This window comes from Acinonyx jubatus, chromosome B3 (assembly GCF_027475565.1).
Source record: "Acinonyx jubatus isolate Ajub_Pintada_27869175 chromosome B3, VMU_Ajub_asm_v1.0, whole genome shotgun sequence".
Classification (NCBI taxonomy): Eukaryota; Metazoa; Chordata; class Mammalia; order Carnivora; family Felidae; genus Acinonyx; species Acinonyx jubatus.
The window spans coordinates 139,598,806-139,623,781 of NC_069386.1; the positions used below are offsets into that span (position 1 = coordinate 139,598,806).

At 48.6% G+C, this 24,976-nt stretch overlaps 1 protein-coding gene across 4 annotated transcripts in view; it reads left to right on the plus strand.

The window, feature by feature from the left end:
• EVL (Enah/Vasp-like) overlaps window positions 1-24,976 on the plus strand; it is a 150,981-nt gene that overhangs the window by 14,209 nt on the left and 111,796 nt on the right. Inside the window, exon 1 of one of the 4 annotated variants that reach the window (XM_053224930.1) lies at window positions 23,918-23,955. The exons of the other annotated variants lie outside the window; for them this stretch is intronic. Coding sequence (XP_053080905.1) covers window positions 23,933-23,955 — 23 coding nt within the window. The 5' untranslated portion in view covers window positions 23,918-23,932. Of the gene's footprint in view, window positions 1-23,917; window positions 23,956-24,976 lie in introns of those variants that run through there. 4 annotated transcript variants of the gene reach the window in all.

Genomic DNA, 24,976 nt, shown 5'->3' on the forward strand with positions numbered 1-24,976 from the left:
GTTGTGTTGTTTTATCGTTAAAACAATAAATTAGATTTTTATTATTATTAAATGTGCACCCATAGTTGAGAACTAGTGACCTAGTCCCAAGGTCAGGAGCAAGGCTGGTTTTTTTTTGGCATTGTAGCAGACCTAGCAGTGGACCCAAAACATAGTAAGTAAATGATATATGAGTCCCTCCTTTCTCAGATGAGAAAACAGACCCCAGAGGTCACTTGCCTGGGGCTCACAAGGGCATGAGGCGCAGGTGTGGTGTTTTTGGTTTTTTTCCCACTCTGCTCTGTCCGCATCGTCCCCTTTACTTACGGGCAGAAGTGGGCAAGAGCACTTGCTGTCTTGACTCCTGTGTCGTCCAGTGTCGTCATCTCGACCCTAGCTCCCCCTGCTTGGTACAGCAGAAAGTACAGCGCAGGGGTGAGCCTGAGACTCTGTGGTAGGATCACTGGGCTGTGTCAGCCAGTGTTCAGGGCCAGCCCGCCTGGGGGGGGGGGGGTGGGAGAGGACGAGGGGAGAAGGGGCAAGGACGCGGCAAAGTGCTGGCAAAGTGCGTTCCCCGTGCACCTGCTGTGTGCCACGCTCTGAGCCTTCGAGGTCACAGCTATCTCCGTTTTGGGCGGGAGCTTCACACCTTCGATCCCAGCCATAAAGTAGTCAGATTTTCGATTACAATGCATGATGACATTACTTCTGATTAATGCTTTATTTTAATTAGGATGTCTGGTTTTCTGTTAGTCAACAGTAATTCCAAATCTGTTTTCCCACAGCCCAGATTGCTTCCTTCAGTCTTGATTTGGGGTAGTCCCCTGGGAAAGACTCAAATTTCAGAACTGGTTCAGTTTTAAACAGAGGTTGTGTTAAATTTGTTGGATTTGGGGGTTCTTCCGGCAGTGGTTTTTCAGGTTGTATGGGCTAACCCAACTGAGAACAGGAGAAGGTGAAAAGTTAAGGAAGAAACCCCATTGAACACGTGGGAGGGTGACCAGGCGGAAGGATTTGCAGAGGCGGGATTCAGGATGGGATAGACGGGCAAGCCTGACATTTGGCACCATCTGTCCGCTTGACACATTGCTGAGACCGCTGAAATGGTCACCTGCGACGATGATTGGAGCATTAGGCAGATTCACGGGGCTCGGGAGGTGCAGATTGGTGTCGGAGCTGGCCAAGGGTGCGGAACCCTAGTAAACGTGCCAGGGTTTCCTCCGGGCTCTGCTTAGGGACAAGGGTGAACCAGAGAGACACCGGCCTCTCAGAAACTGGAGGGTATCGCAGTACCTGATGATTTTCAGATGACCTGGGGTTGTTCGTACCCCTGACCTACCTGCCTGTTAGAAGCAAGAGTAAATCCTCTCTGGAGGAGTCTTGGGTTATCGGCAAGATTTCATGTCAGAAACGATTGGATCTTTGAGAAGAGAAAACATAGCCCCAAAGCAAGAGAAAACAGACAGTTGGAATAGACACATCATCCGACTTGGATTTTAAAAGACCCGAGAGTAGTACGTTTAAGGAAATAAGGTGGGTTGTACCTTTCCCTGTTCATCGTGGCCACCCCACCCCAGCTCGGAGGCTGACTCGACTCCACACGAGGGCGTTTCTGATTTGACTGTGGTGAGCAGGTGTGTCTGCTTCTTGCCCTCACATGTGTTTGCGTGGTTGTAAACATCTGCTTAATCCCATCCTGGGTAGCTTTAAGGTTGGGACAAGAGAGGAATTGGAATGGTGACCTGTGAGTGAGAAGAGCCCCTGAAGGTCACTTTGGATCTTACTGTGCTGTTATCATTGAGAGATGTGGACATTGTGAGGGAGTTAGGCAGGGTAAACACTCGTGGATGTAATTTTACACAATAAAGGTGGTGTTAAATATTTAACATAAATATAATCTCAGTGAATGTGCATTCTTTAAAAATACCTGTTTTTAAGTGTTTATTTTTGAGAGAGAGAGAGAGAGTGCACAAGCAGGGGAGGAGTGAAGAGAGAGGGGGAGACACAGAATCCGAAGCAGGCTCCAGGCTCTGAGCTGTCAGCACAGAACCCCAATGTGGGGCTTGAACTCACAGACCATGAGATCATGACCTGAGCCAAAGTCAGATGCTTAACTGACTGAGTCACTCAGACACCCCAAAAAATATTTTTTAAAAGATGTTTATTTTTTTTGAGAGGGGGAGAAAGAGAGAGAGAGAGCACACACACACAAACAGGGTAGGGGCAGAGAGAGAGGGAGACAGAGAATCCTGAAGCAGGCTCCAGGCTCCGAGCTGTCAGCACAGAGCCCAACACGGGGCTCAAACCCATGAACCATGAGATCATGACCTGAGCTGAAGTCAGATGCTTAACTGACTGAGCCACCCAGGTGCCCCAAAAAATACTTTTAAACTTTAAATTTACTCTAGTTAATGTGAATCTTTATTTACTTATTTATTTACTTATTTATTTATTGAGAGAGAGGGAGGGAGGGAGAGCACGCACACCCAGACGAGGGGCAGAGAGAGGAGGAGAGAGAGAATCCCAAGTAGGCTCCGCACTGTCAGCACAGAGCCCGACACAGGGCTCGATCTCAGAACCGTGAGATCATGACCTGAGCCAAAATCAAGAGTTGGACACTTAACTGACTCAGTCACCCAGGCATCCTGTAAATATGAATTTTTTTAAACTGTGGACTTCTTTGTAGTATAACTACATGACTATTCCTTATTTATCTGTTTTCATGTGTCACATCTGCTTAAATTTTTACTCGAAAGATATATATTGAGCACCTACCACATGCAAGGCAGTGGGCCAGGGCCAAGACTATAGACCCCAGCAAGAGCTGGCCCTTAGAGAGACGTAGCCAAGAAGGGGGGTTGCGCCTGAGATGAAAGTGCCAGAGAAGACGTGTGAGTTCGTATTTTTATTTATTTTTGTTTTGCATTTGCAGTGGGCTAGTCGAGGGGGTGTTCCGTTCCGGCTCTTCCCTCTTGGACCTCTTTGAACGGATTCATTTTCTTCTCGTTAGCTCCTCAGTTGCTTGAAGACCATGGTCTTCAGAAAGTCCTGCCTTTGTTTAAATGTTTGTTTATGTTTGAGAGCGAGAGAGTGCACAGGGGAAGGGAAGAGAGAGGGGACACAGAGGATCCTACATGGTCTCCGCGCTGACAGCACAGAGCCCGACGTGGGGCTCGAGCTCACGAACCGCGAGATCACGACCTGAGCTGAAGTCAGACGCTCAACCGACTGGGCCACCCAGGCGCCCCAGGTCTTGTCTTATCTCAATTAAATGTCCTCCGTTCTTCCAGTTTTTCATGATGTGTCTCTAACTAGCAGTATCCCTTTTGAGGTCCTTCCTTCCACTGAGCCCTGACGCGCTGGATCCCTCTTAGCAATGTAAACATGTAAATCCTCTCGCTGGTGTGATCACAGGCCCTGGCGCACAGACGAAGCCCTTTACACAGAATGGGAGCGCAGCACACCTTGGAGACTGCGTGCCTGTAGACAGATCAGACGTGCCGCTGGCACCACTCGCTTGTGCCAGCTGAGATTTCTGAGCAGCGTTAAGGTACTGTTGATAAACACTTCTTTGCTGGGAAGGAGGAGAACGCTTGCCTCAATATGTGTCACTACACGAAATAGAACCGTAAGTGACGTGCTGAATCAGAGACAGAGTCCCAGATAGAAGGGCAGCACTGGAAAGACGAACCGGCCGGTCCCTCGCAGGAGCAAAGAGCCACGTGCCTCAGAGTGTCCGAGGCCGCGGTGCTGAGATGCAAGACGGTGCGCCACGCGGATGGCTGATCACTCACCACGGATTCCTGGAGCGGACTGTGCTCAGCCCTGGGCTGGGGGTGGAGCACCTGGCTTTCTGCACGTGCGGCTCGGTCCCAAGGACACGGAGCACAGGTCCCTCGGGTTCGGCTCGTCTAAAACTGGACTCGCTGTCGCTAAATTTATGAGCAGTTGGGTTTTGGAAAAAAATGGCAAAATCCAATGGGGGGGAGGTAGCCTTTTCAACAAATGGGGGGACAAACGAACCTCCACAAACAGCAGAATGAAGTTGAGCCTCCACCGCACTCCATGTACAAAGTTAACTCAGATTATGAACTTCAGGAGAAGAACTAAAACTTTAAAACTCTTACAGGAGAAAACGGGAGTGAATCTTCATGGCTTGGGGTTAGGAGGAGTTTCTTTCTTTTTTTAAAATTAAAAAAAATATTTTTAATGTTTATTTTTGAGAGAGAGAGAGACAGAAACAGCATGACTGGAGGAGGGGCAGAGAGAGAGGGGGACACAGAATCCCAAGCAGGTTCCAGGCTTTGAGCCGTCAGCACAGAGCCTGACACGGGGCTCGAACCCATGAACTGTGAGATCGTGACCCGAGCCCAAGTCAGACCTTTAAGTGACTGAGCCACCCAGGCGCCCCTAGGCGGTGGTTTCTGAGACATGACACCAGAACACCCACCATGAAAGAAAAAAAGAAATGACACCAAAACACAAATGACAAATCACATTTCATCAAAATTAAAGCTTGTGTGCTGCGTGCAAACTACACTATCAAGAAAGTGACAGAACTGTTCTCAGCATGGGAGGGAATATTTGCAGATCCTGTATCTGATAAGGGACTTCTATCTAAAATATATAAATAACTCTTATGACTTAATAATAAAAAAGACAACCTAATTTATTTATTTATAATTTATTTATGCTTATTTAGTTTGAGAGAGAGTAGAAGCAGGCGAGGGCCAGAGAAAGGGAGAGAGAGAATCCCAAGCAGGCTCCACACTGTCCGTGCGGAGGCTGATGTGGGGCTCGAACTTGCAAGGAGATCATGACCTGAGCTGAGGATCGAGAGTCGAACACTTGACCGACTGAGCCACCTAGACGCCCCACAAACAACCCAATTTAAAAATGGGCAGGAGATTTAAATGGATGCTTCTCCAAGGAAGATACACAAATGGCCAATAGCCACATGAAAAGGTGTTCAGCATCCTTAGACGTGAGGAAATGCAGAGCAGAGCCCCAGTGAGACATCACTTCACCACCACTGGGTGGGCTAGCATAAAAGCATGGGAACAAAGGTTGGTGAGCACGCACACGACCGCGCGCACGGAGTGAGGGGCTATGTGGATACATCTGCAGGAGCCCTTGTCCATTGCTGGGGACAACGTAAAAGGGTGCAGCAGCTTTGGGAAACAGTTTGGCGGGTCCTCAAATATTATACCCCTGAGTTACCATATGTCTCAGCATTTCCACTCCTAGGCATATACCCAAGAGAAAATAAAATCTAGGTTTACTCAAAACTTCTACGTGAATGTTCATCACAGTACTATTCACAACAGCGGCTCCAGCCCGGCTGTCTGTGTGCTGTGACCGCACAGACAAGACGCGGTGTAGCCACATGCTGGAATATTACTCGGCAGCAAAAAGGAGCGAGGTACGGGTACAGACATAACGTGGGTGAACCTTGAAAACATGACGCCGAGTAAATGAAACCAGTCAGTAAGCCAGTCACTTGGCCAAATGGGCCACACAGGCACCCCCATTTTTTTTATTTTTAAGTAATCTCTATACCCAATGTGGGGCTTGAACTCACACCCCCAAGATTAAGAGTCGCACACTCTACTGACTGAGCCAGCCAGCGGCCCCAGTACATCCCAAATTTTGATTGCAGTGATGGTCACACCACTTTGTAAATAACTAAAAAAAAAAATCATTGAATTGTATCTTTAAGTGGGTTAATGTCACGGAATAAAAATCTGATTCTCAGTAAATCTGGGTTTTTTTTAACTTGTTTTATTTTTCATTTTTTTAAATTTACATCCAAATTAGCTAGCATATAGTGCAACAAGGATTTCAGGAGCAGATTCCTTAGTGCCCCTTACCCATTTAGCCCATCTCCCCTCCCACAACCCCTCCAGTAACCCTCAGTTTGTTCTCCATATTTATGAGTCTCTTCTGTTTTGTCCCCTTCCCTGTTTTTATATTATTTTTATTTCCCTTCCCTTATGTTCATCTGTTTTGTCTCTTAAAGTCCTCGTGAGTGAAGTCATATGATTTTTGTCTTTCTCTAATTTCACATAGCATAATACCCTCCAGTTCCATCCATGTAGTTGCAAATGGCAAGATTTCATTCTTTTTGGTTGCTGAGTAATACTCCCTTGTATGTATAGACCACATCTTCTTTCTCCATTCATCCATCGATGGACATTTGGGCTCTTTCCATACTTTGGCTATTGTCGATAGGGCTGCTATAAACATGGGGGTGCGTGTGTCCCTTTGAAACAGCACACCCGTATCCCTTGGATAAATGCCTAGGAGTGCAATTGCTGGGTGGTGGGGTAGTTCTGTTTTTAGTTTTTGAGGACCCTCCATACTGTTTTCCAGAGTGGCTGCACCAGCTTGCATTCCCATCAGTAAGTCTGTTTTTTTAAACTGAACTCACTGCTTTCCTTCCCATTCTCCATGAGATACACACTGGTGACCCACAGTAGAAACCTGGTGGCTCGATGGAGTCATTCACTTCCCTCCCGCTGCATCCAGGCGGCCATGTCACCATTTTTTCCTGCTAAGGAAAATCTCTCTTGTCTGTCCCCTTCTCCAGAGCCATGATACTGAATCAAATCAGATCTTCATCCTGTTCAAATGCTGTATAATTACTTTCCACGTTTGTTCTTTACCTCTGAAAAAGTCTCTCTGGACTTGGTTAAATTGATAATAACTAAATCTGAGTTAATATTCTCTTCCCAAGTTTCATTAGCTTATTGTGATGTCTTTCTGGATGAAGTCATGACTCCTTAGCAGGGTATGTAGTCTCGTGTGAACTGGACTCTCTCTGCCTCTTCAGGCTAATTTCCTCCGTTCTCCTTATAAGGAATCTGCCCTCACATGTTCTTTGCTTAGGGTAACCCTCTCGATCGTAACGATAACCCTCTTGATGGTAACGCCATGTTACAAGCGATCAGTAGCCACATGTGGCTGGTGGCTGCCACGTTGGACAGCACAGAGTGTAGAACTTCCGCATTGTATCGTAAGCCCTTAGTGAATATTTTCCGAAGGAATGAATGTATCATAGCTGTTATGTCTACCACAGGCATTCACCTGACTTGTGCCTTCATACTTTCAGTGGTAAAGTGCTCCCTGGGTCATGAGGCAGCACATTGGATTCCTGAATCATCCCTAGGTATTTCATCCTCCTCCTTGTTATACTTGGCTGGTATTTGCTTCTCTAAAGTTTCTACTGCTTGGTTCAAGTTTTGTATCATCCAAAACGGCACCCACATTATTAGACCATGGCAGTCGTTTCCTCAAAGTGTGTTCTGCCCTGAGTAAACACTTTGCCCACTTAAGCCTTGTGTAACATAGTCAGTGGTCTCCAGTGTGTGGGTGCTTCTTACAAACTGTGGGCTCCAAATACGGTGTGACCGGTGCAGAATTGAGGGCTGTCAGCTCTCTTTCTGATACGTACATTTCAACTTGCGCAGCCCTAATAGTTATGTTTCCGCATCTGCCACAAAGTTCAGCAGTTAGCACAGTAGCTGGCTGAAAAAATTAAATCATCATTTAATGTATGTCGAGGTAAGACTTCTTAAGCTTTTTTGGAGGGCAGTGTTTTCTGTCAGTGTATAATCAAATAAATTTTAATCATTCTTATCTGAAATTGCTTCTTGCTTAACTGCCATTAAGGTACCTCTTTTTTGAATCATAAAAATATTTGATCCTTGTGGAAAATTTAAATGTAAGCGAGAATGAGAGGACAAGGGTCATCTGACTGGCTCATTCGGTAGAGTGTGCGACTCTTGATCTCAAGTTTGTGAGTTCAGGCACCATGTTGGGTGTAGAGATTACTTAAAAATAAAAATCTTTAAAAAAAAAAAAAAAGGACAAGTACTCATTATCACATCATCCAGAGATAGTGTTAACTTTCTGCTGTGTGTCCTTTCTCAAATAGCACAGAGCCTGATGTGGGGCTCAAACCCACAAACTGAGCCAAAGTCAAGAGTTGGAGGCTTAACTGACTGAGCCACCCAGGTGCCCCATAAAGCCACACAGTTTTTTAAAAAATGTATATATTGCAGATTTGTGGCATACGTATAGCTTTGTAACCTTCATTTACCAATATACCATGTTTAACGGCGTATTTGTGTCATTTTTTAGAGCTTTGTTTCAACGCTTTATTATGAAAATTTTCAGGCTCGGAAAAATTGAATTATCTAATAAACATCTGTGTACCCACCACCATTTCACTTTATTTGCTTTGTCACTATTCTATCCATGTACTTACCCTTCTCTTTCCATCAATCATCTTTTTTTTTTTTTTTGATAAAAGTTTAACTTTTTAATGACTCTATAGTACTTCATTGACTGGGGGCATCTAGATTATTTAACTACATAGTCAACCTGTTGTTGGGTATTTAGGTTGCTTTCCATTTATATTGTGGTGGTTTTCTCATTGTTGAATTTTGAGATTTTGTTTTATATTCTGGGTATAAGTCATTTATGAGATATATGGCCTGCAGTGTTTCCTCCCAGTCTGTAGCTTTTACCCTTTCATTTTCTTAGTGGTGTCTTAAAATACATACATTTTTAATTTTGATGAAGTCCAGTTTACCAATATTTTCTTTTACGGATCATTCTCTGCCTACCCCAAAATCAGGGAGATTTTTTCCTACGTTTCCTTCCAGAAGGCTTATAGTTTTAATTCTCACATTTAGCCTATGATACGTTTTAAGTTCATTCTTGTGCATGGTGTGAGATAAGGGCCTAAGTTCACTTTTTTGCATATGGATTTCCAATTATTCCAGTGCCATACGTTGAAAAACCCAGGCTTTTCCCCATGAGTTGTCTTAGCACCTGTACTGAAAATAAATCATTTGACCCTGCGCTCATTCATTTTTAACGTGATACAGAATAGAAAAAAATCTCGTTTCTGTTTTACTCTGTTTTGCTTCTGTTCCTGATGGCTTCACTTACACCAAACATTTTGGAAACCATGTCCTTTCTGTGGTGGATCTCATCTCAATAGTGTTGATGGATGACAGAGGCATGGGAGTTGTAAAGAACTGGGAAAATACGGTCGAGGGCACGCCGTTTTTGCTCCTTATCCCTGTCCCTAGGTTGGGTATTTGCCCAGGAACGTGAGTGATAACTATATACTTGGTGAAGCTCTCACAAGAACGGTGATCGAGTAAATCCTTCAGGAAAGAAACATGTCTGGCAGGTACCAGGATACCAGCAAAGCTCAGAAAACTTCCTTAAGACTAAAAGTTAGTTTTTTCCAGTGCTCTCTCTTTTGAAGTCTGCTTTCTCTGGGGAATACTTTAATCCCTTTTTACAGTTTGTGAAGATGTGACAGAGTGTGAACTTTGAGTTAAAAAGTGTAGCTTGGCAAGATCTGAACTCCGTTTCCTAATTAACGTACTGGGTGATGACAATAGCAACAATGGCTGGTATTAATGAGTATTTTTCACGTGCCGGCACTTTTCTCATCATGTCAAGTGCATGGTCTCATTTAATCTTTGCAATAACCCCAGAAGGTAGGTACTGCTATTTCTCTCTTTTTATGGGTGGGGAGCCTGCCGCACAGAAAGACAAGTGACTTGTGCGTTTGGCTGGAAAGTCTGGGCCCCAGCAGGTCCCGAGCCTGGGAATCACAGCGCCACGCTGCTCGAAAACTCATGGGAGTGTAGTTCCGGAGACTGGGCTTAATCTACGGTCCAAGCCTTCAGTTTGTACTGGGTATTTCCCATCTTTGTTACTGCGGTCGTGGTTTTAATCACGTGTAAACGTAACTGTTTGCCTCGGTGTAACTCCCTTGGCATTTCTGGTAGGGCTGATGTGGGTATCTGGCTTCTCATTGAGAATTTCAAGCTTTGAGTGAGTTAAGAAGCCGGAAGGAAAGGGAAATGTTAGATGTTTAGACTCACCATGTAGTTTCTTCTGTCAGCTGTTCTCTTGCCTAAAAAGCAGGCGGTGTCCTGCACCTGTTCATTGGCAAACAGGCCCGTCCTTCATGTAGTAAAGGTCAGGAGAAGGGGTTTTACTGCCACAGTTGGGCGTATGGTATCTGTTCAGTGTCCGTTTCTGGGAGAGGAAAGGGTTAGAGAGGCGGTTCCTGGGAGTGGGATGGGGGTAGAGTGGTTGTCAGCCGGGGGGGAGGGGGGGCAGGGGCTAGGGGGAAGGGAACCAAGCTTGGTTTCAGGGGAGCTAGGGGCCAGGCCTGGCCCCGCCTGAGCTTGCTACCACGCATCTGTTTATGAAGGGAGGGGATCAAACCGCGTGATGTCCCCAGGCCCTTCCGCTTCCACAGCCTGTGGTTCTGGGATCCTTCTGACTCCAGAGGACAGACCCAGGCAGGGTGCTGGACATCCCAAGGTAGGGCAGAACTCAGTCATGCGAGCTGTAAACATAAATACCTCCTTTTCTTGGTGGTTCTCATTAGGGAGAGGCGATTCTGATGTACGTGAACCCCAAACTCTGCTCTACTCCCTGGTGTCAGCCTCCGGCCCTGCTGTTGATTAAGTAGGACCGAGGCACGGGTGGTCGTCCTCCCCCTGCGCTTTCCCAGAGGGACACGCTGGAGACTCCAGCGTGGTTGGAGCGTAGCTTGCCTCTGTTGAGGTTCACCTCACCGCCTGGCTCCGTGGCCTCCTCTCTGTAAACAAAGTAGGGGTAGGGATCCCTGTCTTGCCCACCAAGCTGGACGGGTCCTCAGCCATACAAGACTGTGTCTGAGAAGTGCTTCCAGAGGATTCCGTGAGTGTCAGGTATCATGAAGGTACTGCACAGTGAGCGTGCGGACGTGCTGGTTGTGTAAGGGCTTCAGCTGGTGGCCCCTCCTAGAAGCTGGCACTTCCCCCTAAACAGTGGGAAGAAGCCAGAGTTCCCGTCTTCGTCACCAGGCGAATGAAGCTGAAATCCAGCGGGTCCCAGCGATCGTGTCTGCTTGCCCCGTTCTGTGCTGCGCAGCCAGAGTGGTGCCAGGGTAGACCGGGGCTTCCTGGGGGGCACCGATTCCAGTCACATCCAGGCAGACTTTATTTTCAGGTAGACTGGGAGTAGGCCGTTCTGGGAAAGCTCTTGATGGCCAGTAAATTATTGCCAGTTAATAAGATCTGCGTGTTGGTTAGGTTGTAAAAGCTTCCTAAAATCAGTATATTGGAGCCAAGAGGCTAGAAAAGAAACCGACCAAAAAAACTCCCTTAATACTTATGGTAAGTCTTCCCACGTAAACTATACAAAAATCGCTTACCTAATTACCACCGCGTCCCTAGAAGTAGGTAAATGCTATTCTCACTCTGTAGGTGAGAAAACTGAGGCTCAGTGGAACAGCCTATCCAGGGTCACACAGTTTGTTTGGCATTCCTGGGACCAAGGAAGGGGGCAGGGCGGGGAGAACTGGCTCTCGTTGAACTTTTATGAAACGCAAACCTGCTTTTGCATTCACGGTCTCCTTGAACCGTGTGATAGCCCTATGCATTGGCACAGTCCTGTGGTAGAGGTGAGGCAACTGAAAATAAGTCGTTCGAGGGTAATAGCTAGGAGCGGCAGAGCTGGTGTTAAACTCCAGCTGCGTGTGGCTCCGGAGCTCAGTGCCGCTGCACGCCGTGGCCTCCCCGTTCGTGGCTTCCTTCCTTCATTCTGTGAATATTCGTGATGTCCCGGGCCTAGAGTTTCACTTTCCCCAGCTTGCTCTTCTGGTTTCCCACGGATCTCTACTTTGAGATATCACCTGTCACATTAGTGCTACCGGAATAGTTTTGTTCAGGTTGTACACTTGTGTGTGTGCTGGGAGGGTACATAGAAAATAGCGTTGGGGCACCTGAGTGGGTCAGTCGATTGGCCGTCCGACTTCGGCTCGGGTCACGATCTCGCGGCTCGTGGGTCCGAGCCCCACGTCGGGCTCTGTGTTGACGGCTCGGAGCCTGGACCCTGCTTCGGAGTCTGTGTCTCCCTCTCTCTGCCCCTGCCCCACTCATGCTCTGTCTCTGTCTCTGTTTCTGTCTCAAATATAAATAAAACATTTTAAAAAAAAGAAAGAAAATAGCGTTTTTATAAAATTCATACCTGTTCGCTGTAAAAATCAGACAATACAGAAGAATACAAAAAAAAATACGTAAGTAAAGCACACATGACCAGGGACGCCAGGCCCTGGAGATCAGCAGCTGTGAGCGCTTTGGCTGGCATGGCTCCAGCCGTCTTTGGATGCACGTGCGCACGCACGTAGCAGCATCATAAGTAACGGAGCAGCTGTGCGTACCGAGCTGTCGCTCCTGGCTCCGGCCCGAGCGGTTCCACGTGCGGTGCATCCCTTGCTTCTCACCAGAGCCTTGGAGATCATGATGTCACCCCGTTTTAGGCGGAAGGAAGCTGGTGTTTTAGAACAGTGAAGTAGTTTAATTTGCCCAAGGCCAAGCAGCGGCAAGCTCTCTGGACCGAAAGGCTGAGCTTGCGGCCACCGGGCCGCGTGGTGTGTGCGGTAACGCGTCCGGGAACATACGCCGCCCTGCACGTGCTTTTCTGGAACTCGCTTCCTTGTTTGATTCGTGGAGGTGTTTCTCACACCACAGTCATCCCTAAGTCCGTGGCATTAGCCGTCTGTGTTTACAGGGACTCTTTGTATATGCTGTACTTTATTTGACCGATCCCTGTCGATGGATATTCAGCTTATTGCTGTCTTCAGTCCTACAAAAATCAACATCTTTGTGCCCTTTTGTTGTTCTGGGCTGGTTAGAAGTCAGGCGGCCTTTGTTTGGGTACGATCGGCTCTGCCACTTTTGAACTTGGGCACATTATTTCACCTTTCTGTTCCTCAGTCTGCCCAGCCGTAAAATGGGAAGAATAACGGAACGTGACTCAAGGCGGCTCCCCAGGATTAAGCTAATTGATGGAAGTAGGCAGAGCAGTACAGGGGACACAACTGCTCAGTGTTAGCCCGTATCCATCCATGGGACGCTGGCTGGCGGAGGTGCCGCGGATTGCTTCTGAGGGGATGTCTGAGGATCCCTTCCAAGGAAGAGGGCGCACCCTGAGGGGGTGACTGGCCTGCCCTGTGGTGGGGCCAGCATCAAAGCTTGTATTTTCCAGGATGAAAACATTGCCATCAGGGCAAAAAAGGGGCTTCTGTGCCCGTTGGCCTTTTCAGACCCTCTCTTTTCTCCTCTGTTTTAGCCTAGAAATTCCTTACCATCTTTGACAGTAATTTGATGCCTTTAGAAATGTCGGTTTGGGAAAAAGAAAATTTAAGAAAAAGGGGTGGGGGGGCGCCCGGATGGCTCCGTCGGTTGGGCGTCCGACTTTGCTGGGGTCATGATCTCGCAGTTCGTGAGTTTCAGCCCCACGTCGGGCCCTGTGCTGACAGCTCGAGCCTGGAGCCTGCTGCGGATTCTGTGTGTGTGTGTCTCTCTCTCTGCCCCTCCCCCGCTCATGCTCTGTCTCTGTCTCAAAAATAAACAAACACTAAAAAAAATGAAATAAAAAAAAAGAAATGTTGCTTTGGGGGCGACTGGGTGGCTCAGTTGGTTGATTTGGCTCAGGTCATGATCTCACAGTTCATGAGTTCGAGCCCCACATTGGGCTCTGTGTTGACAGCTCGGAGCCTGGAGCCTGCTTCCGATTCTGTATCTCCCTCTCTCTCTGTTCCTCCCCTGCTCGTGCTCTGTCTCTGTCTCTGTCTCTCTCTCAAATAAACTTTAGAAATGTCTGGTTCTTTTAGCAGTTTTATCTGGCTTTTTTTGGTTCTTTTCACTCGGAGGGTTGATCTAAACAACCTCTCTCACCATTACTGGAAATGGGAGGTCATTGTGGCTTTTTTAAAAAGATTAGTGCTGATCTCTAATCTCTCATCACATCATGGTTCTCCTGGAAAATGACAGTACTTTGTGGCACACCTGGAGCGGGATGTAGCTGCTTGCCGTGGGAGGGACTGGCTTTGGGGGCTGGGCGCTGGCCTCCCAGACAGCCGAGGGGTCCAGATGCCAGAGCCGCACACCTGGTGGAGGCACACCGGCTTGGGAAGTACAGCTTGAGGGGACACGTTTATGAAAGAGAAGCAAAGCTCTGCCTGCGGGCGGCGGACACTTTGTGGAGAGAGCGTGTGCAGCACGAACGACTTCTCTTTCCTGCCCTCCCCGTAGGAGGAAGAGAGTGGTGTCTCTCCACCCCCGCACCACCGATACTTCGGGCCAGAGAATTGTGTGCTGTGGACGGCTGTCCTGCACATAGTAGGATGCGTAGCAGCGTCCCTGCCCTCCACCCCCCATCATCCCCAGCTGTGACAGTGGACAGTGTCTCCACACAGTGCCCGGTGGCCCCTGGGGCACCGAGACTCCCCCGCCTGAGAATCTGGTGGTAGAGCCGTCAGTGGGTTTCCGACTTTCACGTGCACCCGAGTCCCCTGGAGAGCTTGGCCAGACACAGATTGCTGGGTGGCATCCTCCCGAAGTCTCTGGTTCGGTTAGTCTGGGGAGGGGCCGAGAATTTTCATCTTTGATGAGCTGGCAGATGATGCCGTTACTGCTGCTGGAGGTCCCCGCTCTTGAGGGCCACTGGCTTATAGGATAAGGCACCTAAATTAGAAACCAGGAGACTTCACTTCTGATTCCATCTCTGACAGTAGGCAGGGTACTGTGTTTTTCTCTTTCTGTGGTCGAAAGGAGATCGGACTGACATTTTTCTTAGAGTCACTTACCACTTGATGAAATCTGTGAAGCCCTTCAAATTCCATGTTCTTTCGATGGAATACAGTGGTTCGCAAAGCTCGGTTCATCCAGCGCCTACGACCCTTTTGCCCTCCTTTTCCTTTTTTTCAGTATGTGCTGTGGGGTCCAAGGAACGTAGTGTCGTGGGAGAGTGAATGGTTTGAGAATGAGGCATGGAAAATAATCAAGGGCTCATATTTTTTCATGTTAGTGAGAATACGCTTTTACAAAAACACTGCGGTTCCAAACTTAGTCAGCTACCTAATAAATCCTGCCCAGCATTGGGAATCCATGTGGAGGTCTTAATCAGTTTGTCCTGATACCTGTTAATTTAAACACCAGGGTTATAGGCTGGGTGTCGGAGCTTTCTGTAAGAAGGAATATAAACACCACTGCGAGGCTTATGCAAATGGAACTTTTTTGGAAACTAAGAAGCAGTGCTATTTTGGAGGAGGAAAAACACCACCTTGTGCATGTTCGTAGGGAATCAGAAATAGAGAAAGCCTGATTATCGGAAATAAAATGTGAGAAAGAAAAACTAGCTTTTTGAGGGAATAAAATGTGTTTATCTAAAGCAGGACTTCCCAGATCAAAGCTCCCTTGGACATATGTTCACGTGATTTCTCTACCATTATGTCTTCCCTAAGGGTCCTTCTCGAGACAGAACATGTGTTAAATTAAGGTTCTCCTTTTTAGGGCTTGTATATTGGGAAGGGGTTGCATGGTCAGGATTGGTGTCTAGACTGTAGACCTTAGGTGCTCAAAACACAGGGACAGCTCCTCTGACTGCGGCGTAGACCTCACCCCTGTGGTCTGGTTTTAGATGTAAGGATTTAGACCCCTGCTTTACTTCCTACCTTCAAAATAAAATATCTTCATCCCTGCCTTGCCAGCAGGTGCTAGAAATTCCCACATTGTTCATTCACTGGGTCTCTACCACGGTCTGAATGTCTGTGTCCCTCCAAAATTCACATGTGGGGATTCTAACCCCCAGTGTGATGGCGTGAGGAGGTGGGGCCTTTGGGAGGTGACTGGGCCCGGGCCTTCACGAATGGGTTAGCGCCCTTTTGACAGAGACCCGGCCGAGCTCCCTGGCCCCTTCCTCCACGTGCAGATACAATGAGAAGTCTGCAGCTTGGAAGAGGGCCCTTACCGGCCCATGCCGGGACCCTGATCTTGGACTTCCAGCCTCGGGAACTATGAGAAGTTAATGTTTGTTTGTCAACTCCCCGGCGTGTGGGGTTTTGTTACAGCACAGCCGGAGTGGACAAAGGCGGCCTCCGTTTTCCAAAGGCTCCCCCTGGACTGGCCCCAGAAGTTCCCTTCCGCACTTAGCTTCTTGGAAGACACTTGACATGCCAGAACCTTTGGAATCCACTCACTCCTTCAGTTCTTTAGAACATTTAATTAATTAATTAGTTTATTCGTTCCACTTCCCTACCCTCTGTGGAAAATACAGACATGAACAAGACATTCTCTGATTCAGTCCATTTCTTCTTTGACTTCACGTTATTGTGCCAGTTAGTGTGGGCTGAGTTTGTATGTCTCTGTAGTGGGTTTGGTTTGTGACTTCCAAGCACTATTACATTGGAAGGAAAGGGATGATAGGGGTGGGTTTGTGAAGTTGAGGAATTAGAGTTAATTATGGTAAGTGCTTCAGAATAGCCAGATCTGGAGGAGGGGGAGGAGGGGCTCTGTGAATCAGCACCTATGAATCAGACGTTCCCTTTTTTGTTTTTAAGAGACCCACAAGTGTGATAGTTGGAGAGAATTCAGAGAAGCACTGAAAGCTGGAAGTTCTAGAAAATAGCCCCCCCCCCCCCCCGTTTCAGGATGATTTGACCTGAGAGGACTAAGCAGTAATTTCGAATTGACTGCAGTCATTTGAAGGATTTTCATCAAATAAGAGGATGTAAACGAGGCAGAAGCAAAAATGGACCAGACAGGAAAGAACTTCTTACCCAACAGTCCCTGGAGTGGGTGATAAGCTATGTTGAGATATTGTAGGAAGATTATCTAAAACCTGGGGAAAAGGCACAAGGATTACTGTATGCCCTTTCAGGATCACTTGGGGGCATCTTTTAGCAAGCCCACCTAAAGGACAGCTGACATTCTTGGAGAAGACTGACTTCTGTAAAGCTAGATGCTAACTTGCAGAAAATGGATAAATTACACATGATTTCTGTCCAGTAGAGATCTAAATGATTTCTGTTCAGTAGAAAAGGTACCTCAAGGGTTATGGTTTCACCGTTTGGTGGGAGGTTAACCAGTTTTATATCTAACCTTGCAAGATCATCACATTCTGTTTTTTTTTTTCTTCCCCCACTGACTCTATGTATGTTTCTCATGTAACCTTGGAACCAGCGTTGTCATTCTGCTGTTCCCTCATTAACGACTTAAATCAGTCCTTGACACATGCATACTGTATTTTTGTATGGCAGGGTTTTAGCTTTTGAAAATTACACTTTGACAGAGTGGACACTCCTTGAGGAGATAAGCATCTTGGGTGGCTAGGCTGTTGCCCAGAAGTAGGGTTTGGCTCATTTGACCACGAGGTCCTTTTAGCCCTGAATTCCCACAATTAAGCGTGTTTATGAACTCTCTAGGCCCCTTGGATAGTAGGTTGCATTTATCAATCATCTAATTGTGTGACTTAGGTAAATACTTAAAATTCCTGCCTTATCAAGACCTCAGAGGCACAGAGGAGAAAAGGATAATTTCCTTTGCTGTTAATGATAGTATTCTCATCTCCATATCTGGCACACACAACTCACAGAACGCTGGCACACCTGTTGTATCTGGCCCTCGTAATATCTCTGTGAGGGAGCAGACACTCTGACAGGTGAATTACAGGTGAATTACTCCACTCCGGTAAGGACCGGACCACAGCCCAGCCGGTCACACTCCAGGCCCCCCGGGCTGCTCATGCTGGTACCGGGACTCGAATGGGTCTTGATAAGAGCAGTGAGTTGAGGTGGGAAAGGAAACCAGTGCCAACAGAGAACCTAGAAGATCCTGTGTCACAGCTGCAGATGCCTTCGTGGTGAGTTACCAACGCTGACTCTCATTGAGGTTTTTGAGGCCTTGTGGTCTGGTCCCAGATGTTGGGAAGCTTTCACCTCCCCCTTTCTCAGAGGTGGTGTGGTACTAGACATACAGCAGAGTCCCAGTATCTCTTGATGGAATATATGAATTTGTCCTGCATGCTTTTATCTTCCTGATTCTCCCTCTACTCCTGGCAAGATTTTCTGGGAAAATTCTGTCTGTCTGGGTGACATTGGGGCAGCTGCACGTGTTTATTCAGAAGGATAATCTGCCCTATTATTGGATGGTTGCACCACAAGGACTGCTGACTTCATCCAATTTCATCTTTTTACAAAATTGTCTCTCTTAGTCTACAAACTGCTGGTTCATTAATTCAACAGATATTTTCTGAATGATCCCGGGTGCCAGCTCTGGGGTAGAAGGGTAAAGATGGGGCAAGGTCCTTCCTCTCATGGAGCTTATGCTTTTTCGGCTTATGTTACTCTTGGGGTTCTTAGTATTTCTGCTGAAATATTTTAGTCTTTGCTCTGCTTCGTTACTAATCTGAGAACCACACGAAACAGTGCAGTTGTGGGAAAGACTATCTCTGAAACATACCTGTAATCCATCAGCTTGTTTTCTGCTCTCGTGTCCTGCCTCCACCGCCAGAGTCCAGACTCCGTCAGCTCTTACTTGGACTGTGGCAGCAGCTTCTGAGTGGTCTTGCACGTTTCTTCTAACCACGAAAATCGGGTCGTGTTACTCCCTTGCCGAAAACTCTCCGGTGGCTTCCCTGGCTGCTGACGCCCTGCTGACCTCTCTTCCTCATGTCCCATCTCCTCTGTTCCTTACTCCTCTGTTCCAGCCACACCGCATGAGAGGGTGAAAATCACACTTGTTTCCTCCCACCTCAGCTGATTCCTCTGCCTGCAGTAATCCTTCCTCAAGGTTTGCACAACTGTCCCCTGCTTGTCATTCCCATCTCAGCGTAGATACCACTACCCACGGGGGTCTTTCCTGTCACCGCCGCTAAGTTCAGTAGCTCCTGTCGCTCTGTGGCACGTTGCTGTGTTGTATTCATTCACGATGTGCCTTCCCTCATTAGAAGCAAGCACTGGGAGTCAGGATGTGAGTGGACTCGCTGCTGTCTCTCTGCACCGTCTGGAATGTACCTAGCACAGCAGCTCTCCGAGTGTTTGTTGAGTGAATGCAGAGGTAATCTTCGGGAACCCGGCACAGATACTTAGAGGGAGCTCACTTGCTAAGAGAGTCTGATGTGGACAGAAGTGCGGAAATAATTACCAGTAACTCCTACTTTTGACTCGTGGTAGATTGAACGATATAATTGTGTTTGCTTTGTGGTAGAATGCTTTTGGGGGGTAGCTTTTAGTTTAAATAGAATTCTCACAATAGAGGTGAGGGATGGCTTTATTTAAAACTTACATTTTAAAGTTAAATGTCACTGTAGAGGTTCACTTGAATTATGTAATTTGGGGGAAGGAATGAGTTCAGCGTGTAGGACTCACATTTCTTACCAGTTGAAGAAGGGATCTGTTTTGTTTTTAAATTTTTGGAGAGGTTAATTCAACTGCAGCAAAAGTGCATTAAGTGAATTGAAAAAGTTTTTGACCGAACGCCTACCGTGTGTGTCCCTAGGAATGTTAGCTTTCCCAAATTGTCAGGGGCCTAGGGACACCTCATGTTAATGATCATGTCTGTGTTCAGTATCTCCACATTTGTTTCTCTGGGGACACCTCTGGCAGCCCACGTGGCCAGTCACTGCTAAGACAGTGTTCTGCCATGACAGCAGGGATTCACGAGGGGGAGCGTGCTGGCCTGAGCTCGGAGAGCACCCCACAGTGTCCGTGCTCATGAGACTGCCGGTCCTGTAGGACAGGTGTCCTCAGGCTGAGCCCAGCCTGTCCCTGCTGGAGAGAGGGGGGACTCCTGGCTGCAGGGACTGTGGGCTCTTCCATATCTCCTTCAACCAGAACTCTCTACATTTACCAGTTTTATGTCCCTCATAAGTGACATTTTAAAAACAAGGGTAGAGGCGCCTGGGTGGCTCAGTCGGTTAAGCAACCGACTTCAGCTCAGGTCATGATCTCACAGTCCATGAGTTCGAGCCCCGCTTTGGGCTCTGTGCTGACAGCTCGGAGCCTGGAGCCTGCTTCTGATTCTGTGTCTCCCTCTCTCTCTGCCCCTCCCCCGCTCATGCTCGCTCTCTCTCTCTCTCTCTTTTTCTCTCTCAAAAATAAATAAACATGTTAAAAATTTTTTTAAAAATGAGTATCTGGCTGCTCCTTCATGTTGCAGAGGTCCCACAGCAGGAACAGGCTTTGTCTGAGCCTTGAGTCATTGGTAGATGACCTGGGATGACCTTCTGTTTTTTAACATTCTGTGGTCACACAAGTGCCTTCTGGGTCTGTTCGGGTAGGAGTGGAGCTGTCGGGAGGCAAGGACCTTCGCTTATGTCCCTATTCCTGGCACTTTGGTGCCACCAGTGATCGAGTGGGGTGCCCAGCCTTTGAAGCTGACTCCGTCCCCAGTCTGGTCCCATGCCAACTCAGGTTTCTACCCCTTCCTGCCGAAGCTGAAGCACCCTTGCAGCCCTTATGGTCGTTTGCCTGGCCATGAAATTCGGGGACTAGCCAGGACCAGCTAGATAGAAGAACCCCAGAGGGTCACCATGTTCCAGCCCTGTCGTGGAGCCACAGGCCGCCTGAAGGTCTGTGGAATAAGTCCTCTTCTGGAGGCAGCCTGAGACAGTTGGATCACCGGCATCGGGACCCAGACACTGACATTGAGCCTACCTGGCTCCACGTCCCTGCTCTGCCCCTTGAGAGCAGTTCGACCTTGGACAAGTTACTTAAACTCTTTTGGCCTCTGTTTCCTTATTAGCAAAGTGGGGAATCTCATAAATTCTGTCTCAGATATACTTGGTGCTGGGATTTGGAAATTTTTCACCATTTTTTATCAGCTCTGCTGGTACCAGGACCTTAAGAATTGCCCTGAAAGATATAACGAGCATTCCAAGAGGAGAGTCTTGAGTTACTGATGGAAAACAGGCATGAAGTCCAGAGGTCTCCATCCCCCAGGCCTCTGCCACCCCGGACCTGCCTGTGGCCAGGCTGAAGCCCCTCTGGCCAGCTCCCAGCATGACACGTGTCTGGGAGCCAAGGTCACTGCCGCTCCTCTCCAGACCTTGCAGGTGGTGCTAACAATGCAGGTGCCGACATTAGACCGACCGGCACAGCCGTCAGCCAGAAGGAAGCAGTGAGCGTCTGCGGTTCATAGCGGTGTCCCTGAGGCTGGGAACGACTGATGACACAATGCCCTGGAATCTCCTTTCCCTCAAGAAGCTTGTGTCTGGTTGATGACCAGCTGCCCCTACCCTCATCCAAGACTCTCACCAGGTAGTTTAATAAATAAAAACCTCTTATAATTGTATTTGGTCTGGGTTAATTGCTCTTCCTAAGACTTTGGCAATCTCTACTGCCTTTTTTTTCTTTTTTAAGAGAAAGGGGGAGAGTGTGAGCAGGGCAGAGGGGGAGAGAGAGAGAGAGAGAATGAGAATCTCAAGCAGGCTCCATGCCCAGCACAGAGCCCTATGTGGGGATCGATCCCACAACCCTGGGCTCATGACCTGAGCTGAAATGAGGAGTCAGAGGCTTAACTGACTGAGCCACCCAGGCGCCCCTCTACTGCTTTTTTTGTTTTTTTTTTTAATTTAAGATTTAGTAGGGGTGCCCGGGTGGCTCAGTCAGTTGAGCATCCGACTTCAGCTCAGGTCGTGATCTCGTGGTTCATGAGTTTGAGCCCCACTTCGGGCTCGGTGCTGACCGCTCGGAGCCTGGAGCTGCTTCAGATTCTGTGTCTCCCTCTCTCTCTGCCCCTCCCCTGCTCATGCTCTGTCTCTCTCTGTCTCAAAAATAGATAAAAACATTAAAAAAAATTTTTTTAAATAAAATAAATTTAAGATCTAGGACAGTGATTTTAGACATACCTCCATACACAGTATATATGTTTATGTGTACATGCACGCACACCCCTTGTCCTGAGAATCACAGGACAGAAAGACCCTGACCGGCACCGCAAAAATTAAAATAAATGAGCTACCTGTAAGCAGGTAGAGTACCACTGAGGGGGGGTGGCCTTACCGTGGGGACGAATGTCCAGCAGTCAGCACTGTCAGGGAGAGGCGGCCTTGTGAGGTGATGATGGTGAACGTTCCACAGCTCGGTGCACTCCACGGGGAGCTCTCACAGCTCCCCGGGGGGCTGCCCTGTGGGGTCCCCACAGCCGTCCCACAAGAGGGAGGCCCGGGCAGCATCCGCATCAGTCCCGCTGCGCACGCAGGGAGCCCAGGGCGCGGACAGCTCGGGTCGCCTGCCGGTGATCACAGAGTCAGGAAGTGGCAGATCTGGGACGTAAACTCAGTTATTTAATGGCTCTGAATCTCTTGTGTTTTCTGTTCTATCATGATTCTGCCAAGAAGCTGCCGTCACTGGAGGGTCCCAGGCGGAGGGAGACCTGTCAGGAAGTCGTGTGCGAGCATTCGGGAGCAGTTCAGTTGGTGATTGCTGTGTGGCTTGAGGGATCACAGGGTTCCCCCCAGATCGTCCTCACTAATCAGTCTGCCTCCGTTGGCTGTTACCGCTTCGTGTCTTTGAGTCAGGCCCTGGGTCGTGGCCGCTCCGCGAGGCGGGGACAATGCGCGCAGTCCCCGCGGAGCAGCTTCGCGTGGACACCTGTACTCTGCCACTCTCCTCCCTGATGGAGGGCAGAGGCGAATGGTCATTCCTTCAGCAGACCCTTATCCAATGGCTCCTCTCTGTCCTGCTCTGCTCCAGGCTCTGGGAGTGCGTGTCGCTGCCCTTCTGGGTCTCAGGGAAGGGCAGGCAGGGTGCTGGGTGGCGCGTTGGTGGCAGTAGCGAGAGCGGCTCACCGGGCCAGGGGTGGAGCACGCGCGACAACACGCAGCTCGCACACGGAGCCGGGACCAATCTGGGCTGCTTGCCCCATAGGCTGAGCAAGTTAGGGAACCGGGAGAGAGTTGGACAGAAAAGACTTCGTTTGCGGGGCTGAGGCCTTTTCGCCCGACCCCGTGGGCACCGGGGGACTCGTGTGGGGTTGGAAGGGGCGCGGGTCTCCAAGTCAGATTCAGACAACTGCTCTGGCAGAAGGGACAGAGGGAGGAAGACCGGTCGGAAGGCGCCGGGCCACGCGAGAAACGCCGCGGGCACGGGATGGGGCAGCCGGATTCAAAGAAACCTTTCGGAGGTAGAGTCCGGACTAGTGACTGATGGTACCTGTGGGTGTGAGGGAGAGAGAAAGGCAGGAGCGACTCACGGGTCTTGACGTGAGTTTATAAAGACCATTTGCAGGCCAAATGCTGAAGATCTCCTTAATGGCAAGTCTCAGAAGGCAGCCAAATCTTGCCAGCTTGGGCTTTACAGACTGGTAAACATTTCTCTCCTTTTGGCTGACACCTCATTTCCTGCTTCTCAACTTCTGTTCTGGAATCATTACATAAGTTTTGTGCCTCCAGGAATCGATAAGAGCCTAGCACGTGCTACGCACCCAATAAATGAGTGATGGAGTCAGTGAGATCACTTATCATGGTGGACCCACAAGGTCATGTTGTTGACGGTGAGGCGGTGAGCACACAGTGTGACTCCTGTGATTCCGGAACTCTGAGGAATTCTCGGGGAGGCGCAGCCTGGAATCCTCTCCACTGTTCACCGGCCACACCTGCCCGTGGCGGCGGCAGCCATGGAAGATGAGGCTATCGGGCAGGTCGCCCGGGAGCCGGCTGCGTTCCTTCAGGCCTTTGCCCCCCACTTCCCAACCTGCAGGTTTTGGGTGCAGCGGTGGCAGATGTGCGTGCGATTCACCCAGGACCCCAGGCATGCCCGGGGTTCGACTTCTTTCTCAGGGCTAGCTAATCCAGCTCCCAGCCTGGAGCCTAAGCATACGCTGCATTAATCAGACTTGCTGGAATGATCACATGGTTTTCTAGCTGCCTCCCCTGTTAGCTGCCGCTTGTCAGCAGCTGGCGGAGCTGGAGGCCGCAGGCCCCTGTCTGCAGAAAGCCTTTTACTTCCGAATATTGTGGGGGGGGGGGGGGGTGTGGAAACCCCGCCTCTTTTTTCTGCACTTTGCACCATCCGACTGACTAAATGGTTGTCCTCCGAACCAAAAAGGCTACCAGACAATCTAAGGACGTTGTCTCTGACTAGGTCATGTTTGCATTTGAAGAATTCAGGTACGTCGTGGGCTTTCTACATCAGCCTGCCGCTGGGTTTTTGTTCTCGCTGGGTTTTTGCTGTGTAATGACAGCTCGGGCTCTGGCTGGTTCTCACCCCCAAAACGGTTTTTTCCTGCATTCGGTGGGCTTTATCCCGGTCGCGGGGGTGGGAGGCACAGAGGTGGTGCAGGTCGGGGGTGTTTACTGCATGCACATGTGCAGCAGGGGATAATTGGGGTGCTCGTGCGTAAATTTGCCGGGGACCCCACCTTGTGCCTCCTTTGAGCTGCTGTGGGTGGTGTAGAGTTATGAATGCAGAATAGCAACTCTATCCAGAATGAGTCTCTCGCTCTCTTTTGTTTTTCTTCCTTTGTCAAACTCATGGAGTCCACTGCTCTTTTAAAAAAATGCTCATGGTAGCAGCAAAGATGGAAAATCCTGCAAGTCCGTCTGCTTAGTTGAGGCTTGATTTGGGCTCTGATTTCCCCCCTCATTGTTAATAGTAATCTCGTGCTCGGGCAGTTTTCTGGTAAGTGCTCTGATGATGTTTTGTTAGCAGGGTCCTTCTCTGCTTTCAGAAGCTTTTCGGCTGCTGTAATTATCAATGCTCCAAATGAGTCTTTTGTGAATCTTATTCCTTCTCTTCTCTGAGGATCTGTCCCTGGGTATGAACATGAACATGGGAAGGGATGTTCCAACAGAGGTAGTTTCTAAGAAATGAGAATAAAGGAGGCAGAATGGGAGAGTTATCTGACCATTCGTGTGTATATTTCCACCTTTTGGAACATACAGAAGACAGTGTGTGTGTGTGTGTGTGTGTGTGTGTGTGTGTGTGTGTGTGTGTCTGTCCCTAACCTCCGGCAGGCTCTCATTTCTCAAATGGAATTTCAGCGTATTTTAGAACTGAGCGTAAATACCATATCGATGGGCGACGGGGGTGATTGTGTGGGAACCCCAGTTCCGTTTCTACAGGCCTTTTTTGTTCCCTCCGGAAGGTTGCGGCGATAGACATTAAAACAATAACAGAATAACCACCTTT